Genomic DNA, 18,993 nt, shown 5'->3' with positions numbered 1-18,993 from the left:
TATAGCAGAAACGTCGGATCTCCTACAAGCTCTTCTTCAGGTGGTCCTCTCTCTCCTTCAGAACCTGGGCTGGATAGTCAACTGGGAGAAATACAATCTTATCCCAAACCAAAGAATATTTTTAGGCATCCTCCTGGATTCTGTCCTCCAAAAATCAGTTTTTCCACTCCCCGAAGCTCCAGGATCTAAAAGTTAGTAGTGATGAGCGAGCATGCTCGGCCGAGTACCGGTTCGGCTCGAGCATCGCTATGCTCGGCACGTGGCGGTACTCGGCCGAATACCACGTGTGCTTGTTGCATTGCTCGAGTCTCCACCCCGCACGTTTGGCGCCTCCTGAGGCATCCAATCAGCGTTCAGGTAAGTAATTACCTCCAATGTAATGCCATAGCCATGTTAGCTATAAGCCTTACACTGGTTGGCTGACCGGAACACGTGGTACTAGTTCATATAGGAGCCGACATCCCGCGCTCGGATCATTCAGCGTCAGGGAGAGCCGACAGTAGGCAGGGACATATAGCGGTTTGCTGAAATTACGATTGAACTCCCAGAAAGCTCTTAAAAAACACAACAATCCTCTTCCGGACTAAAGTGTGTGTTTGACAGCAGTGCAGCATTCATTTTTTTTTTAACAAGGATTAAATTCAGCAGTATTAGGGACTGGCGTCTGCAGGAAGGGACAGATAGTGCAGGGCTGGAAAATCGCTGTGTTCAGTACCAAAAAGCTTTCAAAAGAAAAAAAATATTACATATCAGTGAGATCTACAGTACACCATCAAAAAGCAGTGTGTTTAGCAGAAATTCTAAAAAGGGGCTTATTCACTAGAGTGTGCCTGCTAGTGAGATATACACCACTCCATCATAGAAATTTATTTTTCTGGGGAAATTAACCTAAATTTGTGCCACATCTGTGTGCGCGCTCAATCCACAAACGTTATATACAGTATTCCAGCCTAGAATCATTTCTATTTGGGACAAATTTCACTAGTTTGGGTGACTTCTGTGCGTGAATTTAGTCCGCAACTATATATACAGTTAGTCAACAGAGAATTCTTTCTATTTGGGACAAAAATCCCTAGTGTGGGTTTCATCTGTGTGTGAATTTAGGCCGCAAACAATTTATACAATAATTCAGCACAGAATTCTTTCTATTTGGGACAAATTTCCATAGTTTGGGTCACATCTGTGCGTGAATTTAGTCCGCAGCCATATATACAGTAATTTAGCAGAGAATACTTTCTATTTGGGACAAATATCCCTAGTTTGGGTCACACCTGTGCGTGAATTTAGACTGCAACCATTTATACAGTAATTCAGCAGAGAATGCTTTCTATTTGGGACAAAAATCCCTAGTTTGGGTTTCATCTGTGTGTGAATTTAGGCCGCAACCATTATATACAGTAATTCAGCAGAGAATTCTTTCTATTTGGGACAAATTTCACTAGTTTGGGTGATTTCTATGTGTGAATTTAGTCCGCAACCATATATACAGTAGTTCAGCAGAGAATTATTTATATTTTGGACAAATTTCAATACTTTTGGGCACATCTGTGTCTGCGTTTAGGCCGCAACCATATATACGGTAATCCAGCATAGATTTATTTCTATTTGGGACAAATTTCACTAGTTTGGGTGACTTCTGTGCGTGAATTTAGTCCGCAACCATATATACAGTTAGTCACCAAAGAATTATTTCTATCTGTGACAAATTTCACTGGTTTTGGTCACATCTGTGCGTGAATTTAGGCCGCAACCATATATACAGTAGTTCAGCAGAGAATTATTTCTATTTGGGACAAATTTCTGTATTTTGGGTCTCATGTGTGTGTGAATTTAGTCTGCAACCATATATACAGTAGTTCAGCAGAGAATTATTTATATTTTGGACAAATTTCAATACTTTTGGGCACATCTGCGTCTGCGTTTAGGCCGCAACCATATATACGGTAATCCAGCATAGATTTATTTCTATTTGGGACAAATTTCACTAGTTTGGGCACATCTGTGTCTGCGTTTAGGCCGCAACCATATATACAGTATTTCAGCAGAGAATTATTTCTATTTGGGACCAATTTCAGTATTTTCTCAGTCGACAGAGACTGGATCAAGGCGAGTGGTCCCTATCCCAATCGGCCTTTCAGAGGATCCAAAATCGATGGGACAATCAGAGTCTAGATCTGTTCGCCTCAAGAAGAAACCACAAAGTACCGCATTACTTCTCGCTCAATCCAAGAGATCCCTGTGTGGCGGTAGACTCCTTCATTTAGGACTGGACGTCGAGACTGGTTTATGCCTCCCCCCCCCAATCCCGATGATCCCAAAGGTTCTTCAGAAATTCCAATCCAAAAGTTGTGTCCTAATCCTGGTCGTCCCCTTTTGGCCCAGAAGGGGCTGGTTCGGTCTCTCAAAATCCCTCAGCCAGGAGGATCCAATCCTGTTCTCGCCGAGGAAAGATCTTCTAATGCAGGGTCCAATCTCTCCTCCAAACCTGTCTTCTCAAGCTGTCAGCCTGGTTACTTAACAATCCATCCTCTTAGGTCTATCACAGAGGGTTGTAGGGTTGTTTCGATACTATAAAAAAGTATCGATTGGGTATCGAAAGTTCGATACCCGAAACAACCCTAGAGGGTTGTAAATACCCTTTTGCTCAGTGGAAAATCCAATACCTCTAAGGCATATCTTAAGGTTTGGAAAACATTTGCATCCTGGTCTGGTGTTAGGTTTAACCAATCTAACCCCAATATCCCTCTCATCCTGGAATTTCTCCAGGACGGTTTGGATATGGGTCTCTCCCCGAATACCCTTAATGTACAGGTTTCCGCATTAGGTGCCCTAGATAACACTAGTCTTTATGAGGTCTCCTGGGTTTCTACGTTTTTAAAAGCGGCATATAGACTGAAATCCAGAATTAAAAATATGGTCACTCCATGGAACCTGAATACTGTTCCTTCAAGTTTGTCAGATTCTCCATTTGAGCCTCTAGACTCCCTGACTATTAAATGGCTTACTCTTAAGACCATTTTCTTAGTGGCAATATCCTCTGCGAGAAGAGTTTGTGAGCTTCAGGCTTTATCTATCCAAGAGCCCTTCCTTAGAGTGTTTGAAGACAAGCTCATTCAAATTAGAGCCCGATTTTCTTCCTAAGGTGGTTTCTACTTTCCACATGTCACAAGACATTGTTCTTCCCTCATTTTGTGCCAACCCCAAAAACGAGCAGGAAACAATTTCATAATTTAGATGTTAGAAAAAGTGTACTTCATTATCTAGAGGTCACCAGAGATTAGAGGATAGATAAAAACTTATTTATTCAGTTTTCCCGCCCAAATAAGGGTAAAAGTGGCAAAAAGCTCTATATCCCTGGATTAGGTGTGCCATTTCTGAGGCCCATAGAGCCTCCGGTAAACAGGCTCCTCCGTCACTCAAAGCCCATTCAGTAAGATTCGTGTCTACTCCCTGTGCCGAGAGAGCCTCTGCGTCTTTAGAACAAATTTACAGAGCGGCCACTTGGAAGAGGACTTACACCTTCACCAAGCATTATAGGGTTGATGTATTTGCCAATGAGGACATGGCCTTTGGACGCAAGGTCCTAGGTGCTGTTGCCCTCCACTAAAGTTTACTTTGTTAGTTCTTAGTGTGTGCTGTCATGGAGACGACTGGGGAAATGAGTACCGTATTTTTCGCCGTATAAGACGCACTTTTTTCCCCCCAAAAGTGGGGGGAAAATAGCAGTGCGTCTTATACGGCGAATGCTGCCGATTTTGTCGGGTTTTCAATGATACACCTGCCGCGATGCCGTGCGGCGGGTGTATCAGCTGTGAGGGAGGAGGGGCTGGGGGCCGGCATCTGCTTTTATAATGACAGCGGGGCCCGTGCAGTGACTGTGTTCTACTACACGGGCCCCGCTCACTGTATGATCCTATGTCTAATAGTTACCGTAATTGTAATTGTATGTAATCAGGAGCGCTGTGTATTGCCGGTACTTACAACTAGAAGCGGTAGGTAGCAGAGAGGAGGGAGGAGGCAGGCCGGGAGGACGGAAGCTGGCAGCGTGAGTCATACGTCATGCGGCTGCGCCGCCCACTTTATGAATGAATGAAGCAGGCGGCGTGGATGCATGACGTATGACTCACGCTGCCAGCGCCCGTCCTCCCGGCCTGCCTCCTCCCTCCTCTCTGCTACCTACCGCTTCTAGTTGTAAGTACCAGCAATACACAGCGCTCCTGATTACATACAATTACAATTACGGTAACTATTAGACATAGGATCATACAGTGAGCGGGGCCCGTGTAGTAGAACACAGTCACTGCACGGGCCCCGCTGTCATTATAAAAGCAGATGCCGGCCCCCAGCGTGTATTGAGGGTCATTCACTACAGGGACACTTATGGAGGGGATCTGTGGATGACACATAGCATAAGATGCTATATATGTGTCATCCACAGATCCCCCCCATAACTGTCATACACAGATCCTCATAACAGTGCCACCCACAGATCCCCCATAAGTGTCACCCACAGATCCCCCATAAGTGTCACCCACAGATCCCCCATAAGTGTCACCCACAGATCCCCCATAAGTGTCACCCACAGATCCCCCATAAGTGTCACCCACAGATCCCCCATAAGTGTCACCCACAGATCCCCCATAAGTGTCACCCACAGATCCCCCATAAGTGTCACCCACAGATCCCCCATAAGTGTCACCCACAGATCCCCCATAACAGTGCACCATCCACAGATCCCCCATAACAGGGCCATCCACAGACCACAATTAGTTCAAAACCCACCAAAAGCACACCTTTTGGTTCAAAATATTTTTTTTCTTATTTTCCTCCTCAAAAACCTAGGTGCGTCTTATAGGCCGGTGCGTCTTATAGGGCGAAAAATACGGTATTAAACTCACCGGTAATCCGGTTTCCCGGAAGTCTCCATGACAGCATATATATTCCCACCCTTTTGTTGATAATTTTACTTTAATTTATGTTCTACCCCTTTTTCCTGGATCTGTTAAAATACACTGGTGATGAGGGGAAGAGGTGGGGTGATGAGGGGAAGGGGTGCCAGCAGTACTCACCCTCCCTGGTCTTCTTCCAGGCCCCGCTCTACACTGTGTCCTGACCTTGTGCGACATCAGGTCACAGTGGAGCTCGGGATGGAAAAAGACCAAGGAGGGGTAAGCGCTGGATCTGCACGGTGGCATCGCTGTCTGGAGTAAGCAAGGTAAGTTTTTTTTCTTTTTTAATGTCTGATGAGGGTTCAATCTGGGGTCTGAGCTGGGGCTCATGGAGGCTGGGGGGGTCTGATCCAAGGCTGATAGAGCTTGGGGGTCTGATCGGAAATCTGATGAAGAATAGGGGGTCTGATTTGAAAAGGAACAGGTGAACAATGGCTCACTGAAGATGTATGAGGTAAAGTTGTGATCTAGTCACCACCCTCACTCACCAGGCTATATTGCTTTATGCACTCTGTTGCTCACATAGAATAAAACCTCCTAACTCTCATCACACTCTGGCCATACCAGCGCTGGATCAGTTGTAACTAGCCTTCTTCCTGTGTTGATTTAAAAACAACACAAAGACTCCTACAAATGGGGTCCTGATGATATGTCCAAGATAGGATGTTGAAATGCGTAGAGCGTGATAAGAGTTAGGAGGTCCTATTCTATGTGAGCAACAGAGTGCAGAATGCAATAGTATCACAATACTCAATACCAAGCAAAAAAAATTAAAAAAAATGCACTTTAAAGAGGACCTTTCACTACTGTAGAAACTAAAAACTAACTATATCAGTGGGCAGAGCGGCGCCCAGGGGTCCCCCTGCACTTACTAGTATGTCTGGGCGCCGCTCTGTTCGCCCGGTATAGGCTCCGGAGTCTGCGCTCCCTCTGACTGATTTCTTGTATGAGGCGTGTCCCTTGCTGCAGCACTGGCCAATCGCAGCGCACAGCTCATAGCCTGGCGGTGCCCAGACATACTCACCAGACCGCGGAAATCAACTCACCTGTCTTTACTTTATTCTGCTGTTAGTATGGGCAGCACAAAGTTGATGACAGGTTCCCTTTAATGCATATGAATAATGGAATAGAGAATGAAAAACATGACTCATACAGCATGATTTATTTTAGCCGCGACAGTCTGTATTTGGTTACAACATGCAAACTAATATTCATATTTAGAAATTATACAAACCCTCAGCTCTTTGTCTACCAGTGGCAAAAAGAGAAATGCATCTTACAATCTAAGGACACAGGAGTATTCTTCCGTAAGTTCTCGTGGAACTGATGCCCACAAACCACTTTTTAAAAGCAGGATTATGCCAACAACACTAATACTGCACTCTTCTGACATCCAGAAAAATAAGTGCAAAAAATCTGCAATGGAATGTGCAAATACAAAAAAAAAAATAAAAAAAAAAAATATCAAAAACTTCTGTCTAGTTTATCACACTCTGGTGCAACCCAATTTCAACTATATAAAGTTTAGTGTTGCCAGTGTTTTTGAGGGATTAGTGCTGTTTTGTGGGGCACACTGCTGTTATTTCTAATTGGCTGTCACACTATATCTTTATTCAATTAAAGAAAGTCAAAAACATAATATCCCCAAAAAGTTTTTGTATTTTTTAAAACTTTTACTAGCATTATGTTTTTTTCTGTACTTAGGCTTAAAGCCAAATACAGAAAACAACCAGTTCTGTGCTCCACTGAAATGTATGTAACTAGCACAGTGTACCTTTAGGCCAAGTTCACACTTTGATGGTATCCATAACTATGGATTCATAAAAACAGAATTTACACTTTTCCTTGCTTCAAGCTTCACTCCTGCTTTTGCCATGGGGGAAATCCCATGTTGAAGGCCACCCACTTCTTTACAATTTGCACTTAGTATAGTGAACTAGATTTTATAAATGACATTTACGTTTGGGTGTAGCACTGTACCCAGAGAAACCAATTGCAGAACAAAAGATTCTGCTGTCCCATGTCTTCTAGGCAATGTGCCTAGAAGAGAGAGACCAGCTGTGTATGGAAACCTAAAGACAATGCTCCATGGGAAAATAATATACAGAGAGGTATCTCCCAAGGAAAGAGAACCATCAAAGTCGGTTCTTTTTAAAATCCTTTGGGACATGACAAGGGAAAATAGTCAAGCCTAATATCCATCCGTAGACAGCTGTTTCAGGGTGCTTGGAGCATTGTCTATAAGTCTCCATACACAGCTGGTCTTTTTAAGGAGAGCCAGAACCCTTCCTAAAGGTGCATCCAAGGCATCGCACCGAGCCAGACAGAATCCTACGTTGTACTGATGAGGGGCAAGTGCCCCAAAACAGCTGTCTATGGATGGATATCTAGCTTGGCTATGTTCCCTTGTCATATTCCAAGGCTTGTTAAAAAGTTGGATTTTGACTCATAGGGAACCACTTCCACAAGGTGGTGCTAGCAAGATGGTTCTCTTTCCTTGGAAGATACCTCTTTGCATATCTCATGTCCTTTAAAATATTCACGGCACACAAGGATTTTCACACATTGCTTTCTATCTCATAAATGATTTGCACCATAAGCAAACTGTATAAATTATGGTCAGTGAATGAAAGAGTAAGGCCTCTTTCACACGGGAGTCGCGTGTGACGGCCGGATAAGATGCAGGTGTGTCGCGGGAAAATGCGCAATTTTTCCAAGCGAGTGTAAAGCGTTTTAATGCGTTTTGCACGCGCGTAAGAAAAAATCGGCATGTTTGGTACCCAGACCCGAACCCGGACTTCTTCACAAAAGTTCGGGTTTCGGTTAGGTGTTCTGTAGATTTTATTATTTTCCCTTATAACATGGTTATAAGGGAAAATAATAGCATTCTGAATACAGAATGCATAGTCAAATAGGGCTGGAGGGGTTAAAAAATAAACTAATTTAACTCGCCCCATCCACTTTGTTGCGTAGCGGATCTCCTCTTCTTTCTTCAGGACCTGGTAAAGGACCTTTAATAACGTCACTGCGCTCATCACATGGTCCATCACCATGGTGATGGATCATGTGATGAGCGCAGTGACGTCACCAAGGTCCTTTTCCTCCAAGGTCATCAAAGAAGAAGAAAGAAGAGAAGCCGGGCAGCGCGAACAAGTGGATGAGGTGAGTTTAATTTTTATTTTTTTTAACCTCTCCAGCCCTAATTTACTATGCATTCTGTATTAAGAATGCAATTAATTTCCCTTATAACCACGTTATAATGGAAAATAATAAAGATCGGGTCCCCATCCCGATCGTCTCCTAGCAACCATGCGTTAAAAAAAAAAAAAAATCGCACCACATCCGCACTTGCTTGCGATTTTCACGCAGCCCCATTCACTTCTATGGGGCCTACGTTGGTGAAAAACACACAAATATAGAGCATGCTGCAATTTTCACGCAACGCACAAGTGATGCGTGAAAATCACCGCTCATGTGCACAGCCCCATAGAAATGAATCGGTCCGGATTCAGTGCGGGTGCAATGCGTTCACCTCACGCATTGCACCCGCGCGGAAAACTCGCCTGTGTGAAAGAGGCCTAAGAGATACATCAAGAGTATGAACATAACTAGGAGATCTCCACTACTGCAGAACTTGGATCAGTACCAGAAAATTAACTTATGTAAAACATTAGTTGGTAAGGGCACACAGGCCATTCATTAGACTGGTTTGACTTTATCAAGAAAGAGCAAGCATGCCTCTTTCATAAAGTCACCACGTCCCATAGGAATACCAGGCTTTCTGTTCTGGAATGCTCGGTCCATAGCAATGGCCAAACAGTCAGGTCCTAGTTTTGAGCCAGCCTCCAGGTAGCTGGCTGGAACAGCTAAGTCACTGGCAGTAAGTGCTTCTTCTAAAGTGTCTAGCACAGCTTGGCACACACTTTGGTCAGACTGGTTATCCCCATCTAGAATATTGAACAGAGTGTCTGCTTTAGACATGAACTCCACCAACACAAAGCAGGTGAGAACCCCATAACGGAAAACATCAAAAGGAACAGCTTCATGATCTCGGCACTGGATCTTCTTCAGAAGGGCAGAGGAAATCTCTGTAGGGAGGTCACCTTCTTGACAAATCCTGGCCAGGACCTCACTGTACGTCTTTCCGTTCAGGCCAGGCTTTCTCTTTCTTCCTCCAGCACTGAGGCAGTCGTACGCATTGGTAAGGTTATTGTTGAAGGCAGCTCTGTACAGAGACACAGAGAATTCACATTAGCCATTTCCCTCCAGCCTCTTCCATTTATTATACCGCTTGATGCTCATGGTACAATCAGATCATTCATACCCGACCACTGCCCCATGTAAACATGGCCAGGAATCAAACCGGAAACAAGAATCGCTCATTTGCGGTTGATCACATCTTTTAGGAGGACATAAAAATCTGTGTACCCCCTTATGTAAACTGGAAAATAATGGAAGGTATATGAGAGGAGGGAACGGATATGCCATAAATATCTGATATGTGCAGGTCCCACCTCTGTGACCCACTCCTATCTCAAGAACGGGGCCCTGTCGTACCAAGCTGGGAATGGAGAGGTGATCCCACATGCATGGCTCTCACCATTCACTTCATTAGGACTTACCAAAATAGCTGAGTGCACCGACTGTCTCCAAGCATCACATTACAATATTGCTGCCATGCCGTGATGACATGACTGCGGCAATCTCTGCCAACCTTAGCGATGCCAGTGCGTCCAGTGATTAGATCCTGGTCCGATACCTACAGCTAGGCAAGTAAAGATGGCCAGCGGACCTCCTACAGGGATGTAAAAGGGGGTTTTCAAGGAGCCAGGATAGGACTTGCAGAGATGCAAGGACTGGAGCGGCGTCGCTGCAGCCGGAGATGAGTAACAATTCCTTTTTAACTTTTTCGTCCCTTTTTCAAATAAATTCTCCCTAGAAAACCCTTTAACAGGTGAACAAATCCGTTCTGTTTCATTGTAGGTGATGGCAATGCAGGATCTGTCACATGATGGGAACAGTCGTGGAGTCTGTAATAAACGGGAAAGCATAGTGCCAGACTATTTTTCCTGGCAAATTTAAAAAGGGACACTTCCATCAGAAAGGGATTTATTAATTTTTTTTTAATCAATATTCACAGAAAACATTTTCTAAGAAATTTCAGCCGTTTCTATTTTTCATTTCAGCAGTACAATCCTATTGAAAACTATATACAAAATGTGGTCCTTCTGTGGAAGTCATCACAGAGAGATAAAACTCCTACATAAATAGGGTAATCCTTTTTTCTTCGGGTCAAGTTGTAGTTTTTAATGCACCATTTTGGGGTACACACACCTCACTGACTAACTTTTATTAACTCTTTCTGGGAGGAAAAAACAGCAATACTGCCACTGAGTTTTTATATTATAAATTTTGCAACATTCACTTTGCAGAATAAATTTGATTTTTGATTTTCATTGGTGCTATTTTGGAGTACAAGAGACTTTTTGATCACCTTTTATTCTGTTTTTTGGGTGGTGGATAAACAAAAACAGCAATTCTTACATGGTAAGATTTTTTTCTAGAGTTCGCCGAGCGGGATAAATGACGTGATCATTGTATAGTTAAGGTTGTTACGGATGAAGTGGAAATTGTATTATTTCCATTAAAAAGATGGATTTTTTTTTTTTTTTTTAAATAAAACCTTTGTTTAATTCTTATTTTTACCATGTATTAGTCGCACAAGGGGATTTTGACATGAACTGCTTTGATTGCTCACATAAGGGTATGACCACACGGCTTGCCTTTGAGAACTGCTCGGTCATCCGCTCTAATTAAACCGGACTGCTTAGTCGGTCTGTATTGTTAACGGCCGTGTGGCACCTTCAGTATTGCGCGGCTATTAACAATACAGACCCACTGAACAGCGCAGTGTCGTTAGTTTAATTAGAGCCCGCTGCGGCCTGTGCGGCTGCGTGGTACTCGAATGCAGCACAGCTGTCTCCCAAGCACCACGCGACTGTGCCATGTGGTCGTACCCAATAGGCTGTAGTACTTATGACGTACAGTGTATTATACTGTCAGTAGGAAACTGACAGGCAACCTATTAGGCCTTGCCTTTGGCAGACCTGGAGGCCTTCTAATGACCCCTGGCTGCCATGTAAAGACATCAGCACCCAAGCAGTCACGTTTGTGGGGGTTCCAATGGGTGACAGAGGGAGCCCCCTCACTCCAAAACCACTTAGATGCTGCTGTCGCTTTTGGCTGCGGCATCTAAGGTGTTAAATGACCAGGGTCAGCGGTTCTCCTGACCTGGCCCATTAGAGCAGGAGAGCCATGCAGCGCTAGGCCATTGTAAGAAGCAACGACAGCTGGATTCCCACTGAGAGCAGGAGCGCACGGCGTCATTGGTTGCCATGACGCCGTGCGCTTCCTGCTGCCGCCGCAGTACAGTAATACACTGGCATGATCTATACGAGTATTACTGTACTGCGGCGTCAGCAGGAAGCGCACGGCGTCATAGCAAGCAATGACGCCGTGCGCTCCTGCTCACAGCAGGAATCCAGCCCGTGTTACCACGGCCGTGTGCATTCGGCCTTAACCTTTACATGAGCCGAGAATCCGCCAGATAATCACTAACAAGCGTTCATAGGAATGCCGCGATTATCTGACGGTGTAAATGTGCTGCCAATTACCCAATGAATGAGCAAAACGCTTGTTCATCGAGTAAAAGATCATTAATGTGGTTTCGCCAGCAGCAGATCGTGCTGTGTAATCATGATCTGCTGCCGGCAAAGAATGATTCAGTATAGAGAAGAGCGATGAAAAGGGGCCTTTAGTTACAGCTGTAAAAAGGCATATTGGTGGTGATTAAGGGCTCAAAGGGAACCTGTCACCTGGATTTAGTGTATACAGCTGGGGACATGGGCTGCTAGATGGCCACTAGCACATCTGCAATACCCAGTCCCCAAAACTCTGTGCGCTTTTATTGTGTTAAAAAAACGTTTTGATCCATATGCAAATGAACCTGATATGAGTCCTGTATCCGGAGATGAGTCCAGCACCGCCCCACGTCCTCCGAATCTCCTCCTTGCTGGCTGACGTCACAGAGCTAGAGCGCCGAAATCTCGCGATGCGCGAGCTAGCGCATGCGAAGTGTCGGCATCATGTTTATTCCCTGTGCTGGCATCAGCACAGGAAACGAACTACGCATGCGCTAGCTCGCGCATCGCGAGATTTCGGCGCTCCAGCTCTGTGACATCAGCCAGCAAGGAGGAGATTCGGAGGACGCGGGGCGGTGCTGGGCTCCTTTCCGCTGGACTCATCTCCGGATACAGGACTCATATCAGGTCATTTGCATATCACTCAAAACGTTTTTTTAACACAATAAAAGCACACAGAGCTAAGGGACCTGGGTACTGCAGATGAGCTAGTGGCCATCTAGCAGCCCATGTCCCCAGCTCTATGCACAAAATCCTGGTGACAGGTTCCCTTTAAGAGTGAGGGCAGCAAGTAAAATACATGGATGGACTTCAACAATTAGATTCAACCAACTGTTTTTTTTTTTTAAATAAATCAATACAAATTACATTGCATATTCACCTGTAGATTGTTAATATGTAATAAAAAAAATTGATGCTAGTGTCCTTTAAAAGGGCATCTGTCAGCAGTTTTGTACCTATGAAACAGGCTGACCTGTTGCATGTGTGCTTGGCAGCTGAAAGGGATTCTGTCATCAAGATTTTCGATATGGAGCTGTTCATATCATCCTCTCAGTCTCCATTATCTAATTAAAAATATACTAGTTTTACCCCCACCTGTCCTTTCATTTTGGATAAAAATTGGTTTTATTAATATGCTAATTACCTTACTAGCGTGCCCAAGGGGCTGTCCGTTTGTGCCCAGCCGCGCCCCTTATCTCGTAGCCCAGCGCCGCCCCACTGCTAATTATGCACTCCTCTCATCGCCGATGGTGCGCCGTAATCTTGCGCATGCACCCTAAATCCACTGGTCAGCGCCCGCGGGCGAAGTGCGCAGACAGCTGGTGCATGCGCGCTTCGTTCGCTGAGGTTGCTGCCAGGACACAGCGCAGGCGCTGACCAGTGGATTTAGGGCGCATGCGCGAGATTACAGCGCACCATCTGCGATGAGAGGAGTGCATAATTAGCAGTGGGGCGGCGCTGGGCAACGAGATAAGGGGCGCAGCTGGGCACAAACGGACAGCGCCTTGGGCACGTTAGTAAGCTAATTTGCATATTAATAAAACCGATTTTTATCCAAAATGAAAGGACAGGTGGGGGTAAAACTAGTATATTTTTAATTAGATAATGGAGACTGAGAGGATGATATGAACAGCTCCATATCGAAAATCTTGATGACAGAATCCCTTTAAGACATCTGTGTTGGTCTCATGTTCATATGTGCCCACATTGCTGAGAAATATTATGTTTTATTATATGCAAATGAGCCTCTAAGGGCAACGAGGGCATTACCATTACACTTAGAGGCTCTGCTCTCTCTGCATCTGCCCCACCCTCTCCAGTTTGATTGACAGGGCCAAGCAGTGTAAATGTGATCACACTTGGACCTGTCTATAAAATGCAGGGGGTGCAGAAAGCTCAGCCTCTAGATGTAATGGCGATGCCCCCGTTGCTCCTAGAGGCTCATTTGCATATAATAAAACATTATGCATTTTACATATGAACATGGGACCAACACAGATGCCTTCAGCTGCCAAGAGCCATGTAACAGGTCAGCCAGTGTCATAGCTACAAAACTGCTGACAGATGCCCTTTAAAGGGGTTGTGCAAGAAGGGGACGGTTTTGGCAACCCCTCCCTTTGGCCGGACCTGTAAAGGGAAGATTACTTAGGGCGGGTTCACATTGACGTTATGAATTCCGTTATTGCTCTCTGTTATAACGGAAAATAACGGTATCCGTAGCACCGAATTTATAACTGAAACCTTTAAGAGGCATTCTGTTTTTATCCGTCATTATACAAGTCTATGGGCAGCATAACGGATCCGTCTGGTTTCCGTTATCCAGGACGGAAAAGAAAGTCCTGTTGACAGGAAACCAGACGCATCCGTTATGCTGCCCGTAGACTTGTATAATGACGGATAAAAACAGAATGCCTCTTAAAGGTTTCCGTTATGAATGCGGTCCTACGGATTCCCTTATAACAGACAGCAATAACGGATTTCATAACTCCGAGGTGAGCCCTTCTCAGGGCTGGTTCCCCGCTACTTCTCCTCCAGGCCTGCGATGCTCCGCTGGGCTCCCTTGCTGAAAACATCTGGTTTGACCACAGCTGAGATTGGCTCCGCTTATGTCATGACAAATGTTTAGATGGCGCAAGGGGGTCCGATTTCCATTGCGGCCAGTGATTGGCTGCGGTGATGTCAAACCAGATGTTTACAGCGAGGGGGCCCAGCGGAGCATTGCAGGCCTGGAGGAGAAGGAGAGGGGAGCCAGCCCTGAGAAACAGGTAAGCACTCTTGCCTTTACAGGTCCAGCCAAAGGGGATGGGTTGCCAAAACTGCCCCATTCTTGCGTGTGGTGGTGGGGACCACCTCCTGTGTGGTGGTGGTGGTGGTGGTGGGGACCACCTCCTGTGTGGTGGTGGTGGTGGTGGTGGGGACCACCTCCTGTGTGGTGGTGGTGGTGGGGACCACCTCCTGTGTGGTGGTGGTGGTGGGGACCACCTCCTGTGTGGTGGTGGTGGTGGGGACCACCTCCTGTGTGGTGGTGGTGGTGGGGACCACCTCCTGTGGGGTGGTGGTGGTGGGGACCACCTCCTGTGTGGTGGTGGTGGTGGGGACCACCTCCTGTGTGGTGGTGGTGGTGGTGGTGGGGACCACCTCCTGTGTGGTGGTGGTGGTGGGGACCACCTCCTGTGTGGTGGTGGTGGTGGTGGTGGGGACCACCTCCTGTGTGGTGGTGGTGGTGGTGGTGGGGACCACCTCCTGTGTGGTGGTGGTGGTGGGGACCACCTCCTGTGTGGTGGTGGTGGTGGTGGTGGGGACCACCTCCTGTGTGGTGGTGGTGGTGGTGGTGGTGGTGGTGGGGACCACCTCCTGTGTGGTGGTGGTGGTGGGGACCACCTCCTGTGTGGTGGTGGTGGTGGGGACCACCTCCTGTGTGGTGGTGGTGGTGGGGACGACCTCCTGTGTGGTGGTGGTGGTGGGGACCACCTCCTGTGTGGTGGTGGTGGTGGGGACCACCTCCTGTGTGGTGGTGGTGGTGGGGACCACCTCCTGTGTGGTGGTGGTGGTGGGGACCACCTCCTGTGTGGTGGTGGTGGTGGGGACCACCTCCTGTGTGGTGGTGGTGGTGGGGACCACCTCCTGTGTGGTGGTGGTGGTGGGGACCACCTCCTGTGTGGTGGTGGTGGTGGGGACCACCTCCTGTGTGGTGGTGGTGGTGGGGACCACCTCCTGTGTGGTGGTGGTGGTGGGGACCACCTCCTGTGTGGTGGTGGTGGTGGGGACCACCTCCTGTGTGGTGGTGGTGGTGGGGACCACCTCCTGTGTGGTGGTGGTGGTGGGGACCACCTCCTGTGTGGTGGTGGTGGGGACCACCTCCTGTGTGGTGGTGGGGACCACCTCCTGTGTGGTGGTGGTGGTGGGGACCACCTCCTGTGTGGTGGTGGTGGTGGGGACCACCTCCTGTGTGGTGGTGGTGGTGGGGACCACCTCCTGTGTGGTGGTGGTGGTGGGGACCACCTCCTGTGTGGTGGTGGTGGTGGGGACCACCTCCTGTGTGGTGGTGGTGGTGGGGACCACCTCCTGTGTGGTGGTGGTGGTGGGGACCACCTCCTGTGTGGTGGTGGTGGTGGTGGGGACCACCTCCTGTGTGGTGGTGGTGGTGGTGGGGACCACCTCCTGTGTGGTGGTGGTGGTGGTGGGGACCACCTCCTGTGTGGTGGTGGTGGTGGTGGGGACCACCTCCTGTGTGGTGGTGGTGGTGGTGGGGACCACCTCCTGTGTGGTGGTGGTGGTGGTGGGGACCACCTCCTGTGTGGTGGTGGTGGTGGTGGGGACCACCTCCTGTGTGGTGGTGGTGGTGGTGGGGACCACCTCCTGTGTGGTGGTGGTGGTGGTGGGGACCACCTCCTGTGTGGTGGTGGTGGTGGTGGGGACCACCTCCTGTGTGGTGGTGGTGGTGGTGGGGACCACCTCCTGTGTGGTGGTGGTGGTGGTGGGGACCACCTCCTGTGTGGTGGTGGGGACCACCTCCTGTGTGGTGGTGGTGGTGGTGGTGGGGACCACCTCCTGTGTGGTGGTGGTGGGGACCACCTCCTGTGTGGTGGTGGTGGGGACCACCTCCTGTGTGGTGGTGGTGGGGACCACCTCCTGTGTGGTGGTGGTGGGGACCACCTCCTGTGTGGTGGTGGTGGGGACCACCTCCTGTGTGGTGGTGGTGGTGGGGACCACCTCCTGTGTGGTGGTGGTGGTGGGGACCACCTCCTGTGTGGTGGTGGTGGTGGTGGGGACCACCTCCTGTGTGGTGGTGGTGGTGGTGGGGACCACCTCCTGTGTGGTGGTGGTGGTGGTGGGGACCACCTCCTGTGTGGTGGTGGTGGTGGGGACCACCTCCTGTGTGGTGGTGGTGGTGGTGGGGACCACCTCCTGTGTGGTGGTGGTGGTGGTGGGGACCACCTCCTGTGTGGTGGTGGTGGTGGTGGGGACCACCTCCTGTGTGGTGGTGGTGGTGGTGGGGACCACCTCCTGTGTGGTGGTGGTGGTGGTGGGGACCACCTCCTGTGTGGTGGTGGTGGTGGTGGGGACCACCTCCTGTGTGGTGGTGGGGACCACCTCCTGTGTGGTGGTGGTGGTGGTGGTGGGGACCACCTCCTGTGTGGTGGTGGTGGGGACCACCTCCTGTGTGGTGGTGGTGGGGACCACCTCCTGTGTGGTGGTGGTGGGGACCACCTCCTGTGTGGTGGTGGTGGGGACCACCTCCTGTGTGGTGGTGGTGGGGACCACCTCCTGTGTGGTGGTGGTGGGGACCACCTCCTGTGTGGTGGTGGTGGGGACCACCTCCTGTGTGGTGGTGGTGGGGACCACCTCCTGTGTGGTGGTGGTGGGGACCACCTCCTGTGTGGTGGTGGTGGGGACCACCTCCTGTGTGGTGGTGGTGGGGACCACCTCCTGTGTGGTGGTGGTGGGGACCACCTCCTGTGTGGTGGTGGTGGGGACCACCTCCTGTGTGGTGGTGGTGGGGACCACCTCCTGTGTGGTGGTGGTGGTGGTGGGGACCACCTCCTGTGTGGTGGTGGTGGTGGTGGGGACCACCTCCTGTGTGGTGATGAGGCACTTGGTGGTCATGTGTCACATCACTGACAGGAAAGCCTCTGCTGGATGAAACTATGAAGATACTGACAGGCCTGCTACGACAGAAGAGGTAGTCTTCCCCTTGCACTGGCATGGCGCCCACCCTCGCCCTCTTCTGTGTCACCAACCTCTGGGAGTGATGCGCCAGCTTCAGGTACCACAGGGCATGAGCTAGACGTTGCTGCCCCGCTATGTGCGACCCCCGGTCACCGATCTTTGACACCCCGACGCCCATTTTCTTGAAGTAATCAGCCAAGAAGAGCACCGGGTCCTCCGGCCTGGCCTCCAGCAGCTTCAGCACGGCCATTCGTAGCACGTCACGTACTCCTGCCTGAGCCAGAAAGTCGGCCTCGCTGGTGGGTCGCGGCTGAGCCCGCGGTACCGGGGAGCCTGCTACAGCACGTCTCTTGTCCGCCATGCTGCCAGCCGCTGTCAGAAGCCGGTCAGGCGCCATCTCACGTACGGGCAGTGTCATAGCACTGATTCCTACAAGATAGCCCGGCTGCCATCTTTAGTTATGGCAACCCTGGTCGCCATGACAACCACAGACGCTGCCTTTATCTCACTGACTGTGGAAAGGGGTGCGATAGTGGGGAGAGGTTTCCTTGGGTGAGGGCTGTTTTTTGGCAGACAAATTGTTCTTTCTAAAGGCACCATTTAATATTACATACAATGTAGTGGGAAGCTGGAAATGCATTTCTGCCATAGTTTCATGGATTTTGTTTTCACAGCGTTCACTGTGCGGTAAAACTGGTCATCGCCATATTTTGACCCTACTATAACTTTTTTATATTTATGTCTATGGAGCTGTGTCAGGGTTCATTTTTTTGCGGGGTGACCTGTAGTTTCCATCATTTTGGGGTGTGTGTGACTTTTCGTTCATTTTTAAGGGTGCTTTCACACTAGCGTTTTTGTTTTCCGGTATAGAGTTCCATCACAGGAGCTCAATATCGGAAAAGAACTGATCAGTTTTAGGCTACTTTCATACTTGCGGCAGAGGATTCGGGCAAGGAGTTCCGTCGCCGGAACTGCCTGCCGGATCTGGCAATCCGGACGCAAACTGATGGCATTTGATAGACGGATCCGGATGCGGATCCGTCTGACAAATGCATTGCAATACCGGATACGTATCTCCGATGTCATCTGGAAAAACAGATCCGGTATTAATTTATTTTGCATGCGCAGACCGGAAAGCCGGATCCGTTTTGCCAGAATACTTAATGCCGGACAGCACTAATACACTTCAATGTAAATTAATGCCAGATCCGGCATTCCAGCAAGTGTTCAGTATGTTTGGCCAGAGAGAAAACTGCAGCATACTGCGGTATTTTCTCCATCCAAAAAACGTAAGAGGGACTGAACTGATGTATCCTAAACGGATTGCTCTCTATTAAGAATGCATTAGGATAAGGGCACTTTCACACTAGCGTTATTCTTTTCCGGTATAGAGTTCTGTCCTAGGGGCTCAAATCCGGAAAAGAACTGATCAGTTTTATCCTAATGCATTCTGAATAGGGAGCAATCCGATCAGGATGCATCAGGATGTCTTCAGTTCAGTCCCTCTTACGTTTTTTGGATGGAGAAAAAAACGCAGCATGCTTCAGTTTTCTCTCCGGCCAAAAATACTGATCACTTGCCACAATGACGGATCTGGCATTAATTTACATTGAAGTGTATTACTGCTGGATCCGGCATTAAGTGTTCCGGCAAAACGGATCCGGCTTTCCGAT

The 18,993-nt window shown here is 48.5% G+C and overlaps 1 protein-coding gene across 1 annotated transcript; it reads right to left on the bottom strand.

Moving 5' to 3' along the window:
• Positions 1 to 8,408: 8,408 nt before the first annotated feature.
• TPGS1 (tubulin polyglutamylase complex subunit 1) lies at positions 8,409 to 17,717 on the bottom strand. The gene is made up of 2 exons (XM_040420402.1): positions 17,392 to 17,717; positions 8,409 to 9,174 (listed from the first exon to the last, which is right to left on the bottom strand). Exons 1-2 carry the CDS (start codon positions 17,715 to 17,717, stop codon positions 8,649 to 8,651), a joined length of 852 nt encoding a protein of 283 aa, XP_040276336.1. The 3' UTR covers positions 8,409 to 8,648.
• Positions 17,718 to 18,993: the final 1,276 nt, after the last annotated feature.

The sequence above is a fragment of the Bufo bufo genome, chromosome 2 (assembly GCF_905171765.1).
Source record: "Bufo bufo chromosome 2, aBufBuf1.1, whole genome shotgun sequence".
Lineage (NCBI taxonomy): Eukaryota > Metazoa > Chordata > Amphibia > Anura > Bufonidae > Bufo > Bufo bufo.
Note: the sequence above shows the minus strand (reverse complement) of the source record. Positions and strands in the feature narration are given on the sequence as shown.

Excerpts from the sequence above, each read along its gene's own strand:
- TPGS1 (XM_040420402.1), bottom strand. The coding sequence starts at position 17,717 with ATGGCGCCTGACCGGCTTCTGACAGCGGCTGGCAGCATGGCGGACAAG. Across the intron at positions 9,175-17,391 it reads CTGGCGCATCACTCCCAGAG|AGCTGCCTTCAACAATAACC; the intron begins GTTGGTGACACA and ends GTCTCTGTACAG.